The sequence below is a fragment of the Astatotilapia calliptera genome, chromosome 6 (assembly GCF_964374335.1).
Source record: "Astatotilapia calliptera chromosome 6, fAstCal68.1, whole genome shotgun sequence".
Taxonomy (NCBI): Eukaryota; Metazoa; Chordata; class Actinopteri; order Cichliformes; family Cichlidae; genus Astatotilapia; species Astatotilapia calliptera.
In genome coordinates, this window is record NC_137427.1 from 11,094,953 (window position 1) to 11,115,896 (window position 20,944).

At 39.0% G+C, this 20,944-nt stretch overlaps 1 protein-coding gene across 1 annotated transcript in view; it reads left to right on the top strand.

Moving 5' to 3' along the window:
* The window catches only part of LOC113023847 (uncharacterized), a 56,878-nt gene that overhangs the window by 20,976 nt on the left and 14,958 nt on the right, over positions 1 to 20,944 (top strand). The window contains exons 39-60 of the mRNA XM_080302207.1: positions 1,236 to 1,325; positions 2,173 to 2,265; positions 2,355 to 2,442; positions 2,854 to 2,994; positions 3,190 to 3,330; positions 4,141 to 4,181; positions 10,700 to 10,722; positions 11,167 to 11,261; positions 12,074 to 12,269; positions 12,389 to 12,551; positions 13,150 to 13,244; positions 13,476 to 13,564; positions 14,261 to 14,343; positions 16,261 to 16,348; positions 16,461 to 16,566; positions 16,707 to 16,827; positions 16,921 to 17,036; positions 17,821 to 17,967; positions 18,356 to 18,455; positions 18,595 to 18,689; positions 18,811 to 19,002; positions 19,125 to 19,280. Coding sequence (XP_080158333.1) covers positions 1,236 to 1,325; positions 2,173 to 2,265; positions 2,355 to 2,442; positions 2,854 to 2,994; positions 3,190 to 3,330; positions 4,141 to 4,181; positions 10,700 to 10,722; positions 11,167 to 11,261; positions 12,074 to 12,269; positions 12,389 to 12,551; positions 13,150 to 13,244; positions 13,476 to 13,564; positions 14,261 to 14,343; positions 16,261 to 16,348; positions 16,461 to 16,566; positions 16,707 to 16,827; positions 16,921 to 17,036; positions 17,821 to 17,967; positions 18,356 to 18,455; positions 18,595 to 18,689; positions 18,811 to 19,002; positions 19,125 to 19,280 — 2,459 coding nt within the window. The remainder of the gene's footprint in view (positions 1 to 1,235; positions 1,326 to 2,172; positions 2,266 to 2,354; positions 2,443 to 2,853; positions 2,995 to 3,189; positions 3,331 to 4,140; positions 4,182 to 10,699; positions 10,723 to 11,166; positions 11,262 to 12,073; positions 12,270 to 12,388; positions 12,552 to 13,149; positions 13,245 to 13,475; positions 13,565 to 14,260; positions 14,344 to 16,260; positions 16,349 to 16,460; positions 16,567 to 16,706; positions 16,828 to 16,920; positions 17,037 to 17,820; positions 17,968 to 18,355; positions 18,456 to 18,594; positions 18,690 to 18,810; positions 19,003 to 19,124; positions 19,281 to 20,944) is intronic.

Here is a 20,944-nt window from a genome sequence, read left to right on the forward strand (position 1 = left end):
AACCCTGCTCCTTTACCTGGGCTTGGACCCGAAATAGGCACTCTGGTGGAGTTACTTTGTGTTTGTGTGCGTGTTTATAAGTAGTTTTAAACCTTGTGATCCACAAAACTACGGAAGCGTAGAGCTGCCACCCAGGCAAAAGAAAAATACAAGTGTATCACGTTATAACGTGAAAAGTTTATTGTTCTAACAAGATACTTTTCCTGTTTGTACAATATACTATCACGTTTGTACAATATATGATCACGTTCGTACAATATAATATTTATATTGTACAAACGTGATAATTATGTATATTGTAATAACGTGATATTATGTTGTTCAAACGTGAAAAGTATATTGTACAAACATGATGGTATATTGTACAAACATGATAGTATATTGTTAGAACAATAAACTTTTCACGTTATAACGTGATACACTTGTATTTTTCTTTTGCCTGGGTGGCAGCGCTATGCTTCCATACAAAACAGCATAAGAGTAAAAGAAGAACTGACTGCGTTACAGCACCTGCTACTTGTTGAGAGTAAAAGCGATACTCGCTTTCACGTCTTTTTTTAGCGACTTTTTTTTAGAGAAAAAGTCGCTAAGGGGTCTGAAAACTTGCTAAATATAGCGACAAAGTCGCTAAGTTGGCAACACTGCTTACGGCAGCTATGCACTCGACTCAGTTCCCAAAGCACGCTGCTGCCCCCTACTGTCCAAAGTGTTATACACTCTCCTGGCAACAGGGAACTTACATGACATTGTGGATTTAAATTACACCAATAAACCAGCAAAATAAAACATGCATAATAATCTCCATATATCACAACACTTAACTCACAATTGTGACCACATTTCTGTGTGGATCACACCAGCCCGTTACAATGGTGAGGTCTTTCTTGGAACAGACACACGGGCAGCATGTACTGGCCTGAACACAGTCTTGACCTCAACTTGATAGAACAGGTTTGGGATGAATTAAAATGACCTCACAAATACACAAATACACTTTGGGAAGAATGATCAAAAATTCCTATAAACACACTCCTGAACCTTGTGGAAAGCATCCCAGAAGAGTTGAAGCTGTTACAGCTGCAAAGGTTGGGTTGACATCATATTAAACCGTATGGATTAAGAATGGGATGTCACTTAAGTTCATTTGTGTGCGTGATTTGTCATTGCCATATACATTGTTATATCTACCATAGCGGTCACAAAATAATAGAGAAATACCTTCTTTTTTATTGCAGAAACACGCTGTGTGAAATTCTACCATCCAGAGAGGGAAGCTGGAAAACTACTGCAGCTCTGTAGAGATAACATATGCACATGTGCTGAAGGTAAACACAATCATATACATGTGATTAAAAAAGCTTATTTTACAACAGTAATTAAAATGTTTTCATGCATTTTTCTATAACTTTAAATGGTACAGAACACAGCATTAGAAGTGTGATTAAAGTAAAGGTTTCATTTTAATAGTCAAATTTTGAGCAAATGTGTTTTTTATGTAGTTTTGTTTGGGTGCAAGTTCTTCCTGACAATGAACTGGTTAAACCTGAGGGTGGGTGGAAGCCACCTGAAGCTGTGGATATGCTGATCCTGTGTCACAGTGCCTTTTTGGCATACAGTTATGAAAAATCAATCATGGACTCCTGTGTATCCCCAAGTATTCCTGAGTCGCATAGGAGGCTGTCTGACCAACAGCTAAAGCATGGTGAAAACTGGTTCTTAACAAAAACACAAGCACACAGCAAATCTATAACAGGATAGCTGGGCCGATGTCCAGACCCTAACCCCTTTGAAATGCTGTGGCAGGAATATGATAGACTTATACAGGGGCAAATCCCCACAAACCTAAAACTCCTCAAATGATGTGAGACACTGATTTCAGAGAAAAAAAAAAACTTATTACTGCTAAAGGTGATTCTGCAAGCTTTTGAATCATTGGGTATACTTTCACACTGCAGTATTCTGGCCTGTGAAAGTACATTTGTTTTTCATAACTAGCTATTGTGCTGTTAGTAACTTTAGATCTATGCACTAATCTACAATTATAAAAGATGCCTATTTTAGCAAATGAGATTTAAATAGTATATTCGACCTTCATATACCTGCAGTCACCTATCAACACACATGAATACATTAGCTTTGCATTTTTACCCTGTCCCTATTGTGTACTTACAGAGAACTGCAGTATGCAGAAGAAGGAAAAAATCCCCAATGATGACCGCCAAGCTAAGCTTTGTGAAAGTACAGAGACCAGCAAAGTAGACTTTGGTAAACAAACATAAATGGGTTACATTTAGTTTTATTTAATAGGATATAGTAATGCAAAAAGCTAAAAACTATACTTTGGCTGCCCACAGCTTACAAAGTGCTGGTGGAAGAGGTTGTAGAAGAGTTATCCACAGACAGTCACAAAGTCAAAGTGCTGGACCCCATCAAAGAAGGCAAGTAGCTACGTCCTTTAAACGTCTATTTTAACTCGTTGTTGTTTTTTGTGGCATTAAGATAGCAGTGATGGTTATTTTCTATTATAGCCACAAAAAAAAATAGGCAATTTGAAGGACAAATCGAGCATTTTATAAAACTGCTGCTTGCTTTTGTACTAAGAGGTACATTTAGTGGTTGACACCATTTACTATCAGTAAGTCAGTGTGGCTTGTCTTGCTGATACCCATTTTCTCATTTAACATTTAATACTCAGCACAAGCATATTGCCAAAATACTAGTATTATCTGTATAATACTGTATTATGATGATACAACTAGGAATGTATATGGACACAGCAGCACTGTGTTTGAGCAACACATTCAGTCATTCATAAATCACTGCTCTCAACTGTCATATCTTAATTACAGGGAGTCTTGATGTTGGTCCACTGAATAAACAGCGCATATTTCTCAGTTATCAACACTGCAGAGAAGCTTTAAGTCTGGAACAAGGAAAAACCTACCTCATCATGGGCTCAGATAAAGATATTTACAGAGATGACAAAAAGAATACGTAAGTATATTGTTTGTCTGGCTGTGCTTGTGTGTGGTGTATATTTAAACTAATCTCAGAGTTCTATTCATTAATCATACCTTCAGTGAATAAATGTAATTAACTTGAACTGTGTATATTTATCACAGTTGTTTTATTCTGTATTTTGCTGATTGGTCACACAAACACTATTTTTCTTTCAATTGTTCTTTTCAGATTCGAGTACGTAATTGGTGAGAGAACCTGGGTTGAGTATTGGCCTACAGCAGAAGAGTGTCAGACTGACAAATACCGGGATACCTGCTTGGGCTTGGAGGAGATGGTCAATCAGTACTCACTCTTTAGATGCATCGGCTAGTAAAACAAAAAACATTTCAAGTCTTGTTATTCTGCTGTTTTTACAATTTTCTGTAAAACAGACATAAGGGTTTCACCATTTCACTGCAGTGATTAAAATGTATTAAAATTTGGTACTGGCTCTGTGTTTATTCAAGTTTATGGTGGTTAATAAATTTGTCGAATTTTTAATGCATTTGAAACTTTACTAATCCATGACAAGCACAACAAAAAAATAAAACATTTGAGATAAAACACCCAGCCCTCCTTATAAACCTGATAAGTACAAGAAAAAAGGTTGGATGTATAGAAATATTACTGAGTTAGTATAACTGCAGAAATAAGAAAATATGTTGGCATTTATTTTAATTTTCAGACAAATACAGTGAAGAAACGACAGGAAAGCAGAGGGAGAGCGAGGAAGACATGCGGCAAAAGGCCACGGGTCAGACTCGAACCCGTGTTCCTTGACGTTTGCCATGTCCAAAGTTTTATGTTCTCCTTAAATTGCTGTCTTTCTGAATGATGTCCAAAAGACGGTGTGGGCTTTTTAGATAACTGGGAAACTTTCTGGAGGAAACCTGGTCTTGTTAGGAGAGACAGTACCCAGCTGCTCTCATTTCTAGAAATTGGGCTATTTTCACCAGCCTGTTAATCAACCAAAGACCAAGACAGACTTTTAATTCATTTGAAAGCCTGATGCTTAGCCTTGTCCATCCCAGCTGCAAAACTCAAAAAACATTCTTCTTTGGCTTTTGAGGAAGGCGGTCGCACTTTTCTCCTCTCCCTTACCCTTATCTTCCCTGCTTGGCTTCTTGTGTCTTTGTCTAGTCTCGTCTACTTTTCTACTCTTGCCCTGGAACACTCTCACAGTCTGTTCTCTAAAACCTAAAATAGGAATTATGGATTTGATCAACTGGTCCCTGAATGCAATTGACACCCTTTTCTCAACGAGGAACCTGGGCTCGGGTGAGCCTGAGTGTCCTGGAGGGACGTTCCCTGCCGGATACATGATGGACGGGTGGCATAACTGGAGGGCCGTGTGCCTGGCGGGACTGTCGATCGAGGACATTGAAGACATCTACCTTTTCAGAACCATGATAACAGGGTTCTTGCTGATCGGAGCTGGCTTGGCCCAGGCTTATCAAAGATTAAAGAAAGTGGAATTGGCTGTTCAAAACCCCACAAGGCTGCCTGCTGTGATTGAAGCGATGGGACGAGTCATGACTTCTCAAAATGGGCTCATTGAACGCAGCACGGATAAGATCTTGGAGAAGCTTGAGGCTGCTGTGAACACTCAGACTAAGACTGAGCGAAAATTGGATAACATCTTGGAGAAGCTCACGGTGGTTGTGAGTTCTCAGAATTTGCTCTTTGAGAGCAAGATTGATAACATCCTGGAGAAGCTCACGGCTCTCCAATGGGAGATTGAGAGACCAGTGTCGGACTGCTAGAGAGGCTGTGAAATTCACATGCAGTTGTTCGCACTAAAGGAAAAACCACCATCATTTCATGCGGTCTATGGTGTATTGACAGACATGTGCTTTTTGTGCTGGGGTGTTTTTTTTCTGTTCTCAGACTGTTCTCCCATTAGGAGCTCAGTCTGAGTGGAGTTTTTTTCTCCTCCTCTCACCTCATGTTATGTATTTTCATTGTTTTTTCCTATCAGCCTACCTCTCTGACATGTCTTCCCAATGTGATGTTTGTATAAAGTTTGGTCGGAGGGTTCCTTTGTAAGTGCGCATGCGCCATTAGCGTGCTGCCTGCTGTAACCTATAATTTCCTTCGGGATTAATAAAGTATTTCTGATTCTGATTATTTGTGATCATCTATCATCCACCTGGGCCTTACACAGAGTCTCTGTCGGATTTCTCAGACTTTTATCTGATTTAGTGCTCAGCTCAGATAAAATAATTATTGTGGGTGATTTTAACATCCATGTAGATGCTAAAAATGACAGCCTCAACACAGCATTTAATCTGTTATTTATGAACGCCCGTTTCTGCCACTAAAAAAAAAAGTATCCATATCTCGTAATTTTGAGTTTCGACTTATTAATTCAAAAATTTTTAAATTAATAAATTTTGTTAACTTGAAATTAATTCAGAATTTTGAGAAAAGTAACTCGAAATTTCGTCTGTGTCCACCACGAAAATGACCCCCAGATCTGACCTCCTCCTGCTACCTTTTATTGAGAGACAGTTCACACAAACCACGTCAGAACAAAGCCACGCCCCCTTGGTTCTAAGACAAAGCATTTCATGTATATGTGTGAACTTCTGTAAGAATGTGTGTGTGTGACGGGGGAGAAGGGCAGAGAGTGCCCTTCTCCCCCGTCCCTCTTCCCAGCTGTTTCTCTTTCCCTCTTTCTTTCTCCCCTTCTTTCCCCCAGTCAAGTCTGTCCCGTATTCAGTAAGTGAAAATAAAATAAACAATAAAAGGTGAAAAAAAAAAAAAAAAAGAATGTGTGTGTGTGTGTGTGTGTGTGTTAGACCTCCTGCTGATCAAAGGGTCGTAAACAGTGTTGGTCAAGTTACTTGAAAAAAGTAATCAGTAACTAATTACTTCCCCAAAAAAGTAATCCCGTTACTTTACTGATTACTTATTTTCAAAAATAATTAATTACTTAGTTACTTAGTTACTTTTTAAAAACACGATTTACAACCTGAAGAGGTGATAAAGCGATAGATCTTTCAGCCCAATTCTACTTTTTCTACATAATCCATCATACAAAATGTAATCAAATGGAAAAGTCTCTTTTTAAAACTTGTTTTATCAGTTTTAATCTTTTAACTTTATGCATCAAGCAAAAATGTAATTGTATGCAACATTCTCTGACTTGAATAAATTAGTTTAACATTTAAACTTATTTTCTGCACATTCCAGCACATAAAATAAAGTATTTTTTGTGTTTACACTCACTCTTTCAAATAGATGCAAGTAAAACACAACAGAAAATAAATAAAGTCAAAGACTCAACGGTCCTGTTGCTCTATTTTCACCTGTAAAGCAGGACTGCGGTAGGTGGAGGTTTACCCTGGTGCAGGTGTGCCGCGGTCAGTTGAAGAATCCGCGAGTTTCTCTGTGAGTTTCCCATTACGTCATAGTGCACTTGGTGCTTGCTTGGAAGTTTAGGGGTTTTTTTCGCTGTAAAAAGTTTTCTTCCCACGCACGATGGACGCTAATGTTTTTGTCACTTTTTATGGAATCAAACTCAAAGTAAGGTCAGTACTTCCACGCTTTAAACGCTGCACGCTCATACTCTCTCCCACAATTGATATGTGATCCATTGTTGATCTGCACACAGCTGTTGTCACTAACGGCGCACTCGCTTACGTCACTGTCGTGAGAGATTCTTGCAAAAAATCGCGGTTTTAGTAACGCAGTAACGCAGCGTTCCTATGGGAAAGTAACGGTAATCTAATTACCGTTTTTGCAATAGCAATCCCTTATTTTACTCGTTACTTGAAAAAAGTAATCAGATTACAGTAACGCAGGAAGCCTACATCAAAAGAAGCAGATCATCCAGATAGGATGTATCTACAATAAAACCTCCCCCAGCACAGAGTGGTTGGAGAGGTGGTCAGGATCAAAGGAATGGCTTTGATCCTACTGCTTGAACTAAGACTGTACAAATTTAAGAAACACAATGGCAACATTCAACAATTAGACTTAACAGGCGCCCTGGGCGAACACTCCCTCTTTACATTTTATAATTGTTATTGATCCCTTTACCCCTAGTCCTAAAGTGTAGATTTATTTTCTTACTCTTCTTATATATATTGTTTGTTTACTTGCACTGCTGTAACTGGAGCCTCGTCGTCTCGTCTCTCTATATACTGGACTGTAGCGGAGATGACAATAAAGTTTACTTTGACTTCAGCAGCAAGCAGGTGCACCGAGGGCTCTCGCGCTCATTTTTCATGTATAGAATTTCGAAAAAGCATTGGTGCAAATTATAAGTCTGTATCATAATGTCTGGTGTTTTTGTGTTTGTTGGTTTGTTTTTATTTTGTTTTATTTTGCGAGTTGGTTATTAGATGCTGCTCCAGCCGGTCAGAGAATCCCCCGCCGCCCCACCCTCCCCTCTCTGCGCCGCAAGCAGCAGGCGCACCTTGCAAACGAGGGGGTGCCCTTACTCCCAGGAAATGGGCAATAGAAAACCGATCGGTGCCTATGCCATTCCCAATATGCGCTAACTGATGTCGGGGCAGCATGAGTACGAGCATTTTTTTTTTTTTGCCGATGCCCGTGATACCGCCCCCCACCACGATGCTGCCCTGGGCAACAGCCCGTGTCGCCCGTATCTAAAACCGCTACTGGGTGAGTCCATCTCATCTACAGCAGCATCGCAGACCACGGCCCGCCACAATAATAAAGCATTTTTTTATTTAATTATAAATAAATTAGTTCTCCTAATTATGTCCTGGGTTTTAAGTAATTAATAATACAAAAGGAAAAATCACAAAAAACACTTAAGGTCATGAAAATGAATTGCGATTTAGCAATTCAATGAGGCATCCACCTTATTTATTGAAAATGTGGTCATAAATATTTTGTACTTGTAAATCAGTTTTGTATGTGTAAAAAGAATTTGTGTGTGTGTAAAAAAGATTTGTGTGTGGACTTAGCCAAAAAAAACCCAGCAAGTTACAAGTACGAATTTTGACCCTATTTTTCTTCCTTTCATCTGATTGGTCAATGTCATGTCAATCACAAATGTAACAATCCAATCAGAGAACAGATGGGTTTGGCTGACGGAGGGGCACTCGATCACCTCGATCCATGACAGTCATTCAGGCAGTAATGCCTGGACTGGAAACAAGGCATCCTTAAAATAATACAACATTCCAGCTCCTGTGTTGGAATGAAAAACAAATGCGGTGTTTAAATTAGAGACTGCATTTGTGACAGAACAATAAATATGTTTTATTTTCATTATATAAGTAAGTACAAAACACACTTGTGGTAGGCCTAAACTTATTTTCAGAATAATTAAATCTGAGACTTTGTTTCATTGTAAGATTATAACAGTGATGGCAATGTAATTGTTTGTTGTTCAAGAGAACAGTGTCCAGTATGTTGGCTGTTAAACGTTTTTGCATTTGAAAAAAAAAGTTGTCATTACAAAAAGTGTTGTTAATTATTGTTAATCATATTCAGGTTACCACAAATTGTTTTTTCATTTAGTTGAACTTGAAATGTTTGTCAGTAGGTAAATAATTAGTATTGTACTGTCAGAAATATCAAGTTATTCTTTTTTTTTTTTTGCCTGTCCCATTTGGTTCTTTAGCCGTCAGAATTGTTGTCTGAAGACCAGCAAGGATACCCAATGGATTTACTTTGCCAAATGGATCATCACGGCCTTGCCGTATTGGTCCATTTGATCAACCTTTGTTATTATTTATTTGATTTTATTTTCAGTTGTTACAGACGGGACAGACATGAGTGAGGGATAGGAAAGGGAGAAAGAAAGATGAAGGAAAAGAAAAACAGAAGGGAAGGGGGACAGTGAGAAAGGGCACTTAAAAAGAGAAAGACGAGAAAAAATCTCCTGGATCACCTGTTGAGAGAGAAAAAAGAGAAAACAAGCAAAAGAAGCAGAGCAACATACTAAACACAACACCAGGACCGCCCAGCCCCACAGGACCCGGGGCAGCCCACCCGACCCCACCGCAGAAGAAACTGTACCCACCCTAACATTCAATCATCTCCCAGACTGCACAAGACAGTAGACACCCAGGTTAAGTTTATTCTCCACCTCTCCTATGACTCTCCCAAGAATATCAAGTTATTCTTAATACTGCATACTTGCAATGAATAAGTTGCCCTAACTTAGTCATCTTAAGGAAACTTTACTCAATTTTTTTGAGGCAACGAGTTTGCATATTTTTTTTGAGTTCTGGGAACTAATGAGACTGTACAGTGTACTCAAATTGGGTAAGTTGCCCTAGCTTAATCATCTTAAGTAAAACTTTACTCAATTTTTTTGAGGCACCAAGTTTGCCTTAGTCATGCGCGAATCATGAACGAATCGTTCAATACTCGAGAATCACTTTACTGACTCATGAATCATGATTCACAAGCCCAACTGACTCACTGACTCATCCCTGTTGCTGTTAGCAGCAATGCTATAATAATAATAATAATAATAATGGATTGGATTTATATAGTGCTTTTCAAGGCACCCAAAGCGCTTTACAATGCCACTATTCATTCACTCTCACATTCACACACTGGTGAAGGCAAGCTACAGTTGTAGCCACAGCTGCCCTGGGGCAGACTGACAGAAGCGAGGCTGCCATATTGCACCATCGGCCCCTCTGGCCAACACCAGTAGGCGGCAGGGTAAAGTGTCTTGCCCAAGGAGACAACGACCAGGACAGAGAGCCCGGGGATCGAACCGCCGACCTTCCGGTTACAGATACGCTTCCCTACCCCCCTGAGCCACGGTCGCCCCAATTATTAAATATAATTAAATAATTAAATAACTATAATTAAATAGCAATAATTAAAATTGGTGAGAAAAACACAACATCCAGTATCGTAACAAAAAAATTTCTGCTCTGAACTGGAAGAAAAAACCCTGAGTAGAAGCTCACATCAAGAAAATAGCTCCTCGGTTCACAGTAGCATCGCTCTGCTAACATGATAACAGCACATTTGAGCTACTCACCCCCTCACTTCCTGTGCTGAATCGTAAGCGAATCACTCAGGACTCGCTCACCCCCTCCCTCCTGTGCTGAATCATAGAGCGAACGAATCACTCACTCACTCATCCCCTCCCTCCTGGCTCACAGCTTCTTCTTCTTCTTGGTTGGCAACCAATGTTAAGGCGCATTACCGCCCCCTGGCTCACAGCTCAGTGGACATTTAGATGAGAAAATATATATTTAACACATTTAAGGAAAATACTAATAAAATAAAAAAATTTTAATATATTAAAATAAAATAAAAATAAATAAATGTTTATTAAGCAATTTTGATAGGAAATTGCTTAATTTTAGAAATGTTTTTGCTCTTTTTTGCTCTATAAAATAGTTGTTTTCTTTTAGAATCATTCATCTTAGCAGTAGGATTTACATGAAAAGAGAAACAAATTAAGTTTGAGTGAAAATGTACATTTTTTGCACTCTCTGGTCGACTGACTCAGTGAATCAAATGACTCAAAAAACTCGATTCACTTTGGTGAGTGACTCATTAAAACTCGATTCAGTAAAAAGAATCAAATTTACCATCATTAGTTTGCATAGTTTTTTGAGTTCTGTGAACTAATTAGATTTTACAGCGTAGTATCGACTGACCATTATATAAATGCCACCACCTTTAATTGATAAGCATTTTGGAGGATCATTAACAGTGCTCTATGCCCTTGGTTAATGTGGCACAGAGAAGTATAAGTTTGTTCTGAGGGTAAAGGCAGGATCCCTTTTGCTTTCTTTTCTTTCCCTGTCATTGAAATCCTAAAATACAAGATATTGGCATCAGGATTTTACTGTAAAAAAAAATCCCTGCTGCTTAAACTTCAAAAATCCCAGCCAAATACGTCATGTAAAGTTACTCAATATGTTTTGATCAGACCACTTGTCTGATCATTTTTACATTTTTACATAATTTTTAAAATTTTTACATTACACAAAAAAAACCAAAAAAAAACCTTTATTGATTTTCCAGTGTTTACTTGTTTCTTTAGAGAAGAGATAATATTTATCAGGACTAAACTGTTTCCCAACCTGCTGCTGGGAAATTGTGTGTACGTGTGATTGGAAAGAGGATGAATAGACATTTTGTGGGAGTGCACTAGGCGGGAGGTTAGTGAATAAAAGAAGGATGCTGCACGGCCACAGTTTACTTTAGCAGCAGAAAAGGGTCGGGATAATGAGGAGGACTCTGCTGCTGCTGGCCTCTCTGGCCTTTGTTTCTCTCACTTCTGTGGCTGATGGAGCTCCATTGTAAGTAGACCTGCTGTACTTTTACACATTCCCAGTGAGGTTGAATTAATTCATGCAAAACAAAGCCAATGTTATTATCTTGGATGTGTACAGAAGGTTTAATTGCATTGAATTGAATTGAATTGAATTGAACTGAATTGAATTGAATCGAATTGAATTGAATTTTTGCATGAATATATTATTTTATTTTGCATAGTTTCACATTCTTTTTTAAGCAAGAAGGCATGGGTGGTATTTGAAGGAAAAGGAATGAGGAAAAACTTATGGAAAAAAAATATTATTAATGAAACCACAGTCCAACTAACTTTATTGCTAACTTTATTTTATTTGTTATTTTGTGTAATGAGAAGCTGCAGCCAGGTCTGCAGCTTATGTAACATAAGTCAAGGTAATCTGGTATTTAAAGTGATGACAAGAAGTTGTCCTAAACTTTGTCCAGAGTTTGCACAGTGGTGCATTACGCCAGACAAAGCAAATAGACTCCAGAAGCATGATGAAAAGATGTATTGATTTAGTTTTGGACTTTATTCAAGATAATCAATAGATCACATAATCAAGAAGAGTCACATGGGAAAACAGCCGGTAAATACTTTTTTTGAAAGTATTTGTCCATAAAACCTTTATACAATAAATAAATAGATAAAAATAATAATTCATCTTTAATTTTTAATTAAAAATAATTATTTCAGCAATTATTAATATGTTTTTCACGTAATAAATAAATAATTTATTCTTTAGTCAGTAACAGCATGTGTTTATCTACACAGAGACTAAAATCATTAACATCTTTCTATGTTACCACCACTCTGCAGGCAAGTGATGTCTGCCCCAAACTTGTTGCGGGTGGGAACTGCAGAAAACATCTTTGTGGAGTGTCAAGACTGCACTGGAGGAGACGTTAGGGTTGAAATCAATGTGATGAACCATCCAACCAAAACTAAAAGGCTGGCAACAACATCCGTGACCCTCAACAATGCAAATGACTTTCAGCAGCTTGGGAAAGTAACGGTAAGTTGAATTATTTGTTTACTGTATGATAATATTGTTGTTATTTCTATTTCATTAAATATTCAATTATCATTGAATATGCCATCCAAGTCTTTATAGACTTTTCATACTGGTTTCAGATCCCTGCAGGAGACTTCAGTAAAGATCCCAACGTGAAGCAGTACGTGTACCTACATGCTCATTTCCCCGACCGCCTCCTGGAGAAAGTCGTCATGGTTTCCTTCCAGTCTGGTTACATCTTCATTCAGACAGACAAGACCCTTTATACACCAAACAGCAAAGGTGAGTCTACCGCTACCTCATGACTGAGAAACAGCACACACAAGGGTAGTTCTGTGGTGACCCACTAGAGGGCTCCACTCAAACCCAAGCTTAGAGGAGGGGTTTTTGTTGTGTTTGGGTGCGATGTGCTCAGTTGATGTATGGAGGTGAATAAAGCTGGAATGGAAAACTAGAGCTCCCGTGTCGTGTGTTCCATGCTTCCATAGTTCTACCTTTATTTTATTTAATACAGATTCAATATTTTTTCAGGACCATTCAATAAACTTAATGAAACATGGTGCTGCTCCAATAATTTAGTTTTGAGTTTGAGACAAAAAACTGCTTGTTACAGTAATTATGTGGCTATGGCATCACCTTACACAAATTAGAAAGCTGCTTTGTGTAGTCCATGCAGTCCCTTGGAAAAAGGTTTGATAATTATTTTCAGTGAAGATTTGAAAGGAAAAAAATCACATATTTCCCTCAGTTTGACTAAGACACATTTTAAATGAATGACCTTAAATGAAATTACTAAACTGAACTTCTTGATTAAATATTCCTCCCAACATGTATACATCACTGTCCGAGCAGCAAAAATAACATCTTCTCTTCCCTTCAGTTCGTTTCAGGATGTTTGCACTGACACCCCAGATGGAGCCTGTAGAGAGGGATGAAGCAGCCCAATCTGATCCTTCCATTGCCATTGAGTTTGTGGTATTGTGTTTTATTCTTCATGGGCTCAGAATTGAAAGTGACATTATGCAAGGAAAACGAATATTTTATTTGCAAAGAAACAAAACAACCAAAATACATCAACTTTGTCTTGAATTTTTTTATATTGTCATTTACATATTAGTTTGGAAACTAATACACTGTCCAAAACCACCACTAGCAATACTAGTGCACTAGCATTGCACTGTTAATAGTGGTTTATTTTTTTTCCAGACACCTGAAGGCATTGTTTTACCACTTGATATAGTCGCTCTAAAATCAGGTATTCATTCTGGAGATTTCCAGCTTGGTGAAATTGTTAGGTGAGTATTATTATTATTACTGTGATTATTATTATCATTATTGTGGCATGTGGGGAGTGGCTAGTTATCTCCCATCATGTTTTTCGAATATGTGTTTCTGTTTAAGATGCTCATTGTTTTTTGTTTAAGTTTATGTGACTCTTATCTGTTCGCTTAACTGTTCTTGTTGATGCTGCAGTATAAATTCACTGACAGTTATTGTTGATGGAAAGAATTTACAACCATGACTCAGTTCAGACATGTAGTCATTGACCATCTGAAGCACAGTGTAGTATAGCTGAAGTGTCCAATAAAGATCTCCCCCTATCTAATTTTTTTGTAGAACAGCAAGTTTAACTTTTGCATGGGTGCTTTGCTGTTAAGAATACTCAGCTGGCCACATTATTATTATTATTATTGTTATTATTAGTGTATATTATGAAGTTTAGTATGTGCTACATTGATTAATTTTACTATATAATCAATCATGCATAACTTATACACTTCCACAATTTGGTAATTGTAGTCTAATTAGATCCTGTGTGTAGAATATAGTCTGCAGTCTGATTAATGTGCTGCCTTCAGTTTTACAAATGCTTGGACTATTTGATTGATCAATATATCTCTCTCTCACAATCTGTGTGTGTGTGTGTGTGTGTGTGTGTGTGTGTGTGTGTGTGTGTGTGTGTGTGTGTGTGTGTGTGTGTGTGTGTGTAGTACTGGACTGTGGAAAGTGGTGGCAAAATTCCAGAGCAACCCACAGCAAATCTATTCTGCAGAATTTGAGGTCAAAGAGTATGGTGAGTATCCCATTATCTGTACAGTACCTGGGCCCTGTGCTTCGTACGTCGCTTACTACATCCAAGATCAAATGAAACATCCAAGATCAAATCATCGCGCTAACTCTGAGCTCGCTATTCCGGTTCCCCGAACACACCTGTTGTTGACGATTAGTATAGCTGGATGAAGTAATGTGAGATCACTGGGTGGCCCAACAGGGGCTACGCATCGATAGTAGAAACATTGATCGGCAACCCTTTGATTGGTCGGCGAAAATGTCGAAAGAGCGCGCTCGGTATTTTTCGGCAGCAGAGCAAGAACTCTTGAGTGAGGGATTTCAGGAGTTTCAGAGTTTAATTAAAACGCAAGGGAACACTGCAAAGGCTGCAAAAGCAAGGAGAGAGGGCTGGCAGAAAGTTGCTGACAAATTAAACTCGTAAGTAATTTAATAATAATAATAATAATATATTGGATTTATATAGCGCTTTTCAAGGCACCCAAAGCGCTTTACAATGCCACTATTCATTCACTCTCATATTCACACACTGGTGGAGGCAGCTACAGTTGTAGCCACAGCTGCCCTGGGGCAGACTGACAGAAGCCAGGCTGCCATATTGCGCCATCGGCCCCTCTGGCCAACACCAGTAGGCGGTAGGGTAGATTTATCATATCACACCATATTATCCAATATTATATTACATTATATTATATTATAATATGTTATATTATATCCCCTTTCACATTAGAGCCACAACAGGACCCACTAGAACATGGGAACAAGTAAAAGTGAAATATAAGAATATTCTACAGAATGGTAATATTTATCACTTATATTGCTTGTCGTCTCTTGGAAAGAGACCCTGGAATACTCTGTTTGTTTGTTCATAACAGCAACCAAGAAAAGGGCAGAGCAAAAAAAAAGACAGGTGGTGGTCCTGCACCCCCTCGTCAACAAGTTGGTTAAGTGAATAATACCCTCACGGGAAAATCGATATCTCTCTATGAGCACACTGTCGCGCTGAGCTAAAGGATCCTGTCTGTCCCGCAATATACGCTGAATTCTGAGGACTCTCCTTATCAATCTTGCACCTTCCGCAATGGGTTGCTCGCGTATACGGACAGGATATGACTGCGACAGACTTCCCAAATCCACCTTCGCTTTTATAGCCGTGGTCTCTCATCTTGATTACACGAAGTAATTTACAATTACTACTCTGAAATATGAATTACATCTGTAATAATCACATACATGTAATAGAATGTTAATAGTACATTTCCCTTTTTTAGGGAATGACCTGTATGTATCTGTGTGAAATCAATAAATGGATCAGGTGCTGCATTATCTTTAGTTACATTGATGTTATTTATTTATGGTGAAACAGTGGTGGAATATCGCTGTTGCTTTCGTATGAATGAGGCGGACATACCTGCGTGGCCGCGATCTAATCCTGTTTACATAAAGTGAACCTGCTCCCGAGCAGGTTTACGCTTACGGCTCTGTTGCTATGACAGCAAGTCCCGGATGGGCTTCGGGGAACCGAACGATCCAGGATCACGCGAAATCGTCAACAATCTCATCCAGCTAACTCACTTAGCGCGGTACGAAGAACAGGCCCCTGAACTACATTTCTTTACTGTTTTTAAATGTGCCATATGTAAACATACACGGCAGACCCAGTGGCATTTTGATGCTTTTTATTAAAGCTTTGACGGTTGCTGTCCACAATACTCACAGAGCTGCAGCTCTCCCGCTGCCCGCTCAACACTATCACAACAACACAACCACAGGACCCAGTAAAATATTTAATTCGGCGGGGCGTGATTGCAGATGCCGTGCAGGCACGTCCGCCTCCTCTGCACGGCACCGCAGGCCACGCCCCGCCACACCATACAAATAGCAATTTGAACTTGACAAAGAAAATATTTTAATCTTGCAGTTCTTCCCAGTTTTGAGGTGAAACTGACACCATTAACACAGTTCTTCCACGTGAACAGCAGAGATTTCACCGTCAGAATCAAAGCTACGTATGTAATTGTTTTGTGGATTTAAGTAGTATATATGTGATCGTTTGTTGTTACATTTTGACCTGGGTTCGAACTGGTTGTTCACAAGCACAATTTTATTTCATGGTTTAAGGTATCTGTTTGGTCAGGAGGTGGATGGAACAGCCTATGTGGTATTTGGGGTCATCAAAAAGGACCAAAGTAAGCAGAGTTTTCCAGACTCTCTTCAGAGAGTGCCGGTGAGCCCATATTTATACCTTTCCATATAAAGCAATGCTGACATAAGAATTTAAATACCTCCTACTATTCAGAAACTGTATTATTGTGCTATAAGTGTAGAACATATTTTTACATAAACATTGTCATGTTGCTGAATTAGATTGAAAATGGTGAAGGAGAGGTGACACTGAGGAGGGAACACATAACAAAAGTTGAGAGGGACATCAACAGCCTTGTAGGGGGAGCCATATTTGTATCTGTCAGTGTGCTGACAGAAAGTGGTAAGAAAAAAATTACTGTTTTTTGTTTTATTTTTTATGAATCCTGACAATTTTTGGTGATATGTATAATTATTTTCTTGTACCCTGTCACAGGTAGTGAAATGGTGGAGGCCGAGCTGAGAGGTATCCAGATTGTTACATCACCCTATACGATCCACTTTAAAAGAACTCCAAAATATTTCAAGCCAGGAATGTCCTTCGATGTTGTGGTAAAGCACTTATTTACATTTGCATAGTCTGACATAATGTTACACGGTGAAGTCATAAATTTGATATGTCAGTTGTGTCATTTGAAGAAATTATAATTGCTTTACAAAGTGTCATGATCAGTGTTGGTCAAGTTACTTGAAAAAAGTAATCAGTAACTAATTACTGATTACTTATTTTCAAAAGTAATTAATTACTTAGTTACTTAGTTACTTTTTAAAAAAACTATTTACAACCTGAACAGGTGATAAAGCAATAGATCTTTCAGCTCAATTCTACTTTTTCTACATAATCCATCATACAAAATGTAATCAAATGGAAAAGTCTCTTTTTAAAACTTGTTTTATTAGTTTTAATCTTTTAACTTTATGCATCAAGCAAAAATTTAAGTATATGTAACATTCTCTGACTGGAAGAAATTTGTTTAACATTTAAACCTATTTTCTGCACATTCCAGCACATTAAAAAAAATAGTTTTTTGTGTTTACACTCAGTCTTTCAAATAGATGCAAGTGAAACACAGCAGAAAATAAATAAAATCAAAGACTAGCGGTCCTGTTGCTCTATTTTCACCTGTAAAGCAGCAGCGTTCCTACGGGAAAGTAACGGTAATCTAATTACTGTTTTTGCAATAGTAATCCCCTACTTTACTTGTTACTTGAAAAAAGTAATCGGAAAACAGTAATGCGTTACAAGTAACACGTTACTGTAACAATGCTGTTTGTTACAAGTAGCGCGCTACTGCCCATCACTGGTCATGATTCAGTTTCTCTTGTCTGATGTTAGGTTGAAGTTTTAAATCCTGATGAAACACCAGCAGAAAACGTTCCAGTAGTGATTAATCCTGGGGCAGTCAGGGGATTCACTGCAGCTAACGGCATGGCTCGGCTCACCATCAATACAGAAGGAAATGCAGCTGAGCTGAGAATAACTGTAAGTTTAAAGTTCTGAAAAAGCTATAAAAAGAACCCCCAGCAACAAAAACAACACTACTTCCACTACTACTGCAACTACTTAGAATAAAAACAAGAATGACAGCATTAAAAATAACTTTTAATAATAATAATAGAGCAGCACAGTGGCTGCCAGAATGCTATTTTGGATTGTTCTGGCTCACTTTAACGCTTGCTCACACAAATGCTGGCCTCAAGCAATAAAGATTATCACTTACTTATCACTTAATTTAACTTGTTGCTCATTGGTTATGTATGGTGGGCTTTAATTACAGGTCCTGACTGATCCTTGTATACTTGCAAATGAAAGCACATGAATGTTTGTCTTATGCTTAGTATGGCTTATGTGTGTGTGTCTTTAATTACAGGCAGTGACCAATGACAACATTCTTACACCTGATAAACAAGCAAGAGCAGAGATGACAGCAAGACCGTACCAGAGCAAGACCAGGACTTTTATCCACATAGGTGAGAAAAATCTTGAAGAAGCATTGCATCAAGTAAAAGAATAAAGATTGTTACTGTAGGTAGAAGTGGAAGTATACTGTGTGAAACAGGCACTAAAAGATGTGTTCAAACTATAACATTTATTGAAACATATTTGCAGGTGTGGACGCAGCTGAGCTGAAAATATCAGACAATCTAAAAATCAACCTCAATCTCAACCAGCAGCCAAATCAAAATCATGATATCACATATCTGGTGAGAGATGTATTTATTTGTTTTTGTATATATAGCTATTTTTTCTGCAACAACTGGTCATAGTACATACATGTGTGCTTAAGGTGTTAGGTATTAATATGCAAATCTTTCATTTCCCCAGATCCAGAGCAGAGGTCAGCTAGTGAAATACGGCCGTTATACGACAAGAGGCCAAGTACTGATTTCCCTGATACAACCAATCACCAAAGAAATGCTGCCATCGTTCCGCATCATAGCATACTATCATACAAGTTCAAATGAAGTGGTATCAGACTCTGTTTGGGTGGATGTAAAAGACACCTGCATGGGCACTGTAAGAGACTCAAGAGCTGTGAAAGAGTGAATCTTTACAGCCAAAATGCACAAATGTTACTCATTTCTACAGTAGTACTTATTTTTTTAACATATACAAATTTGCATGTCACCCTCACTTAGCTGAAACTGGAATCCTCACGACCTGCTCCAGCCTATGAGCCTCGCAAGATGTTTAGTCTGAAAGTCACAGGAAATCCAGAGGCCACAGTGGGACTGGTTGCAGTTGACAAAGGTGTCTACGTCCTAAACAACAAGCACCGCCTGACACAGAAAAAGGTCATTTCTCAATTATTTTTTGCTTTTTATATTTTGTAAATTGTTTAGCTACAGTAAACAAATTGCACATATTGGATTTCATATTAATTTACGTATTGCATACATACCAAAAATGTCACCTCTCTGGTGGGGAAGGAGGCTGAGTTAGTGCGTGAGGTTGAGACGTGCCGGCTAGATATAGTCGGGGTCACCGCAACACATGGCCTGGCTCTGGAACCATTCTCCTGGAGAGGGGCTGGACTCTGTCTCAGTCTAGAGTTGCCTCGGGTGAGAGGTGTCCGGCTGGGGTGGGTATCTTGGTATCCCCTCGGCTTGCTGCTGGTATGTTGGGGTTTCTCCCAGTGGACGAGAGGGTTTGTTCCCTTCGCCTTCGGGTCAGGGAACGGGTCCTGACGGTCGTCCGTGCTTGTGCGCCGAGCGGCAGTTCAGAGTATCCAACCTTCTTGGAGTCCCTGTGTGGGGCACTGAAGGATGCTCCACCTGGAGACTCTGTTGTCCTACTGAGAGACTTTGTTGGGTCTGTGTTTCCACAAGCCCTGCTAATTCTAGAGACTTATTCATCATGAAGAAAACAAGACAGTCGATCGATCAATTATTTGCGCAAGGGAGGCCTCATCTGTGTCCACCACAAAAATGACCCCCAGATCTGACCTCCTCCTGCTACCTTTTATTGAGAGACAGTTCACACAAAACACGTCAGAACAAAGCCACGCCCCCTTGGTTCTAAGACAAAGCATTTATGTATATGTGTGAACTTCTGTAAGAGTGTGTGTGTGTGTGTGTGTGTGTGTGTGTATGTGTGTGTGTGTGTGTGTGTGTGTGTGTGTGTGTGTGTGTGTGTGTGTGACCTCCTGCTGACCAAAGGGTCGTAAACCCAGGAAGCCTACATCAAAAGAAGCAGATCCTCCAGATAGGATGTATCTGCAATAAAACATTACAGCCCCCCACCAGAACCTCGAGAACCTGGGGGGAAGGACAGTGGAGTTTCATCAGTTAAAACACTGTACAAATGGTAAACATAAAAATGACAAACATCTAACAATTCAACTCTAACATTCCCTCCTGTTATGTTGTTTTTATGCTCCAATTATTTCTATGTAGTACATTCTAGCCATACACCTCTTGCTTAACATTTTCAGAGCAGGCATTTATATACAGGCTTCTGTCATGTCAGTAATTTCAGTCATATCATGTTGTTATAAAAGTACATAATTAACAAATGTATTGGAAATCATCTTAGTCAGCATTGATCTTATACAACGTAAAAATGCATCCTATACATAAGCAAATCAATGTCAACAGTCCAAAAACAGGAATTAATATTTTCAAAAGAAGATGCCACCAAGGACCAGACAGTAACCAACCTATCCAGCCTTATGGTGCATCTACTCCTGTCATGTAATTCATTATGTGTTTGTATGCGGCCGTGACTCTGGCAGACGGGCTGAACACTTTCTATGCTCGCTTCGAGGCTGCAGCTAAGGACTCCAACAATGCTAGTGCTAGCAGCGCTAACGGCTGCAGACAGGAAGATACTGCCAGCACCGGAAACGTGCTCGTCATCTCCGAGCATGAAGTAAGGAGAGCCTTCAAAAGAGTGAACACCAGGAAAGCAGCAGGACCAGACGGCATCCCAGGTCGCATCCTAAGAGACTGCGCATACC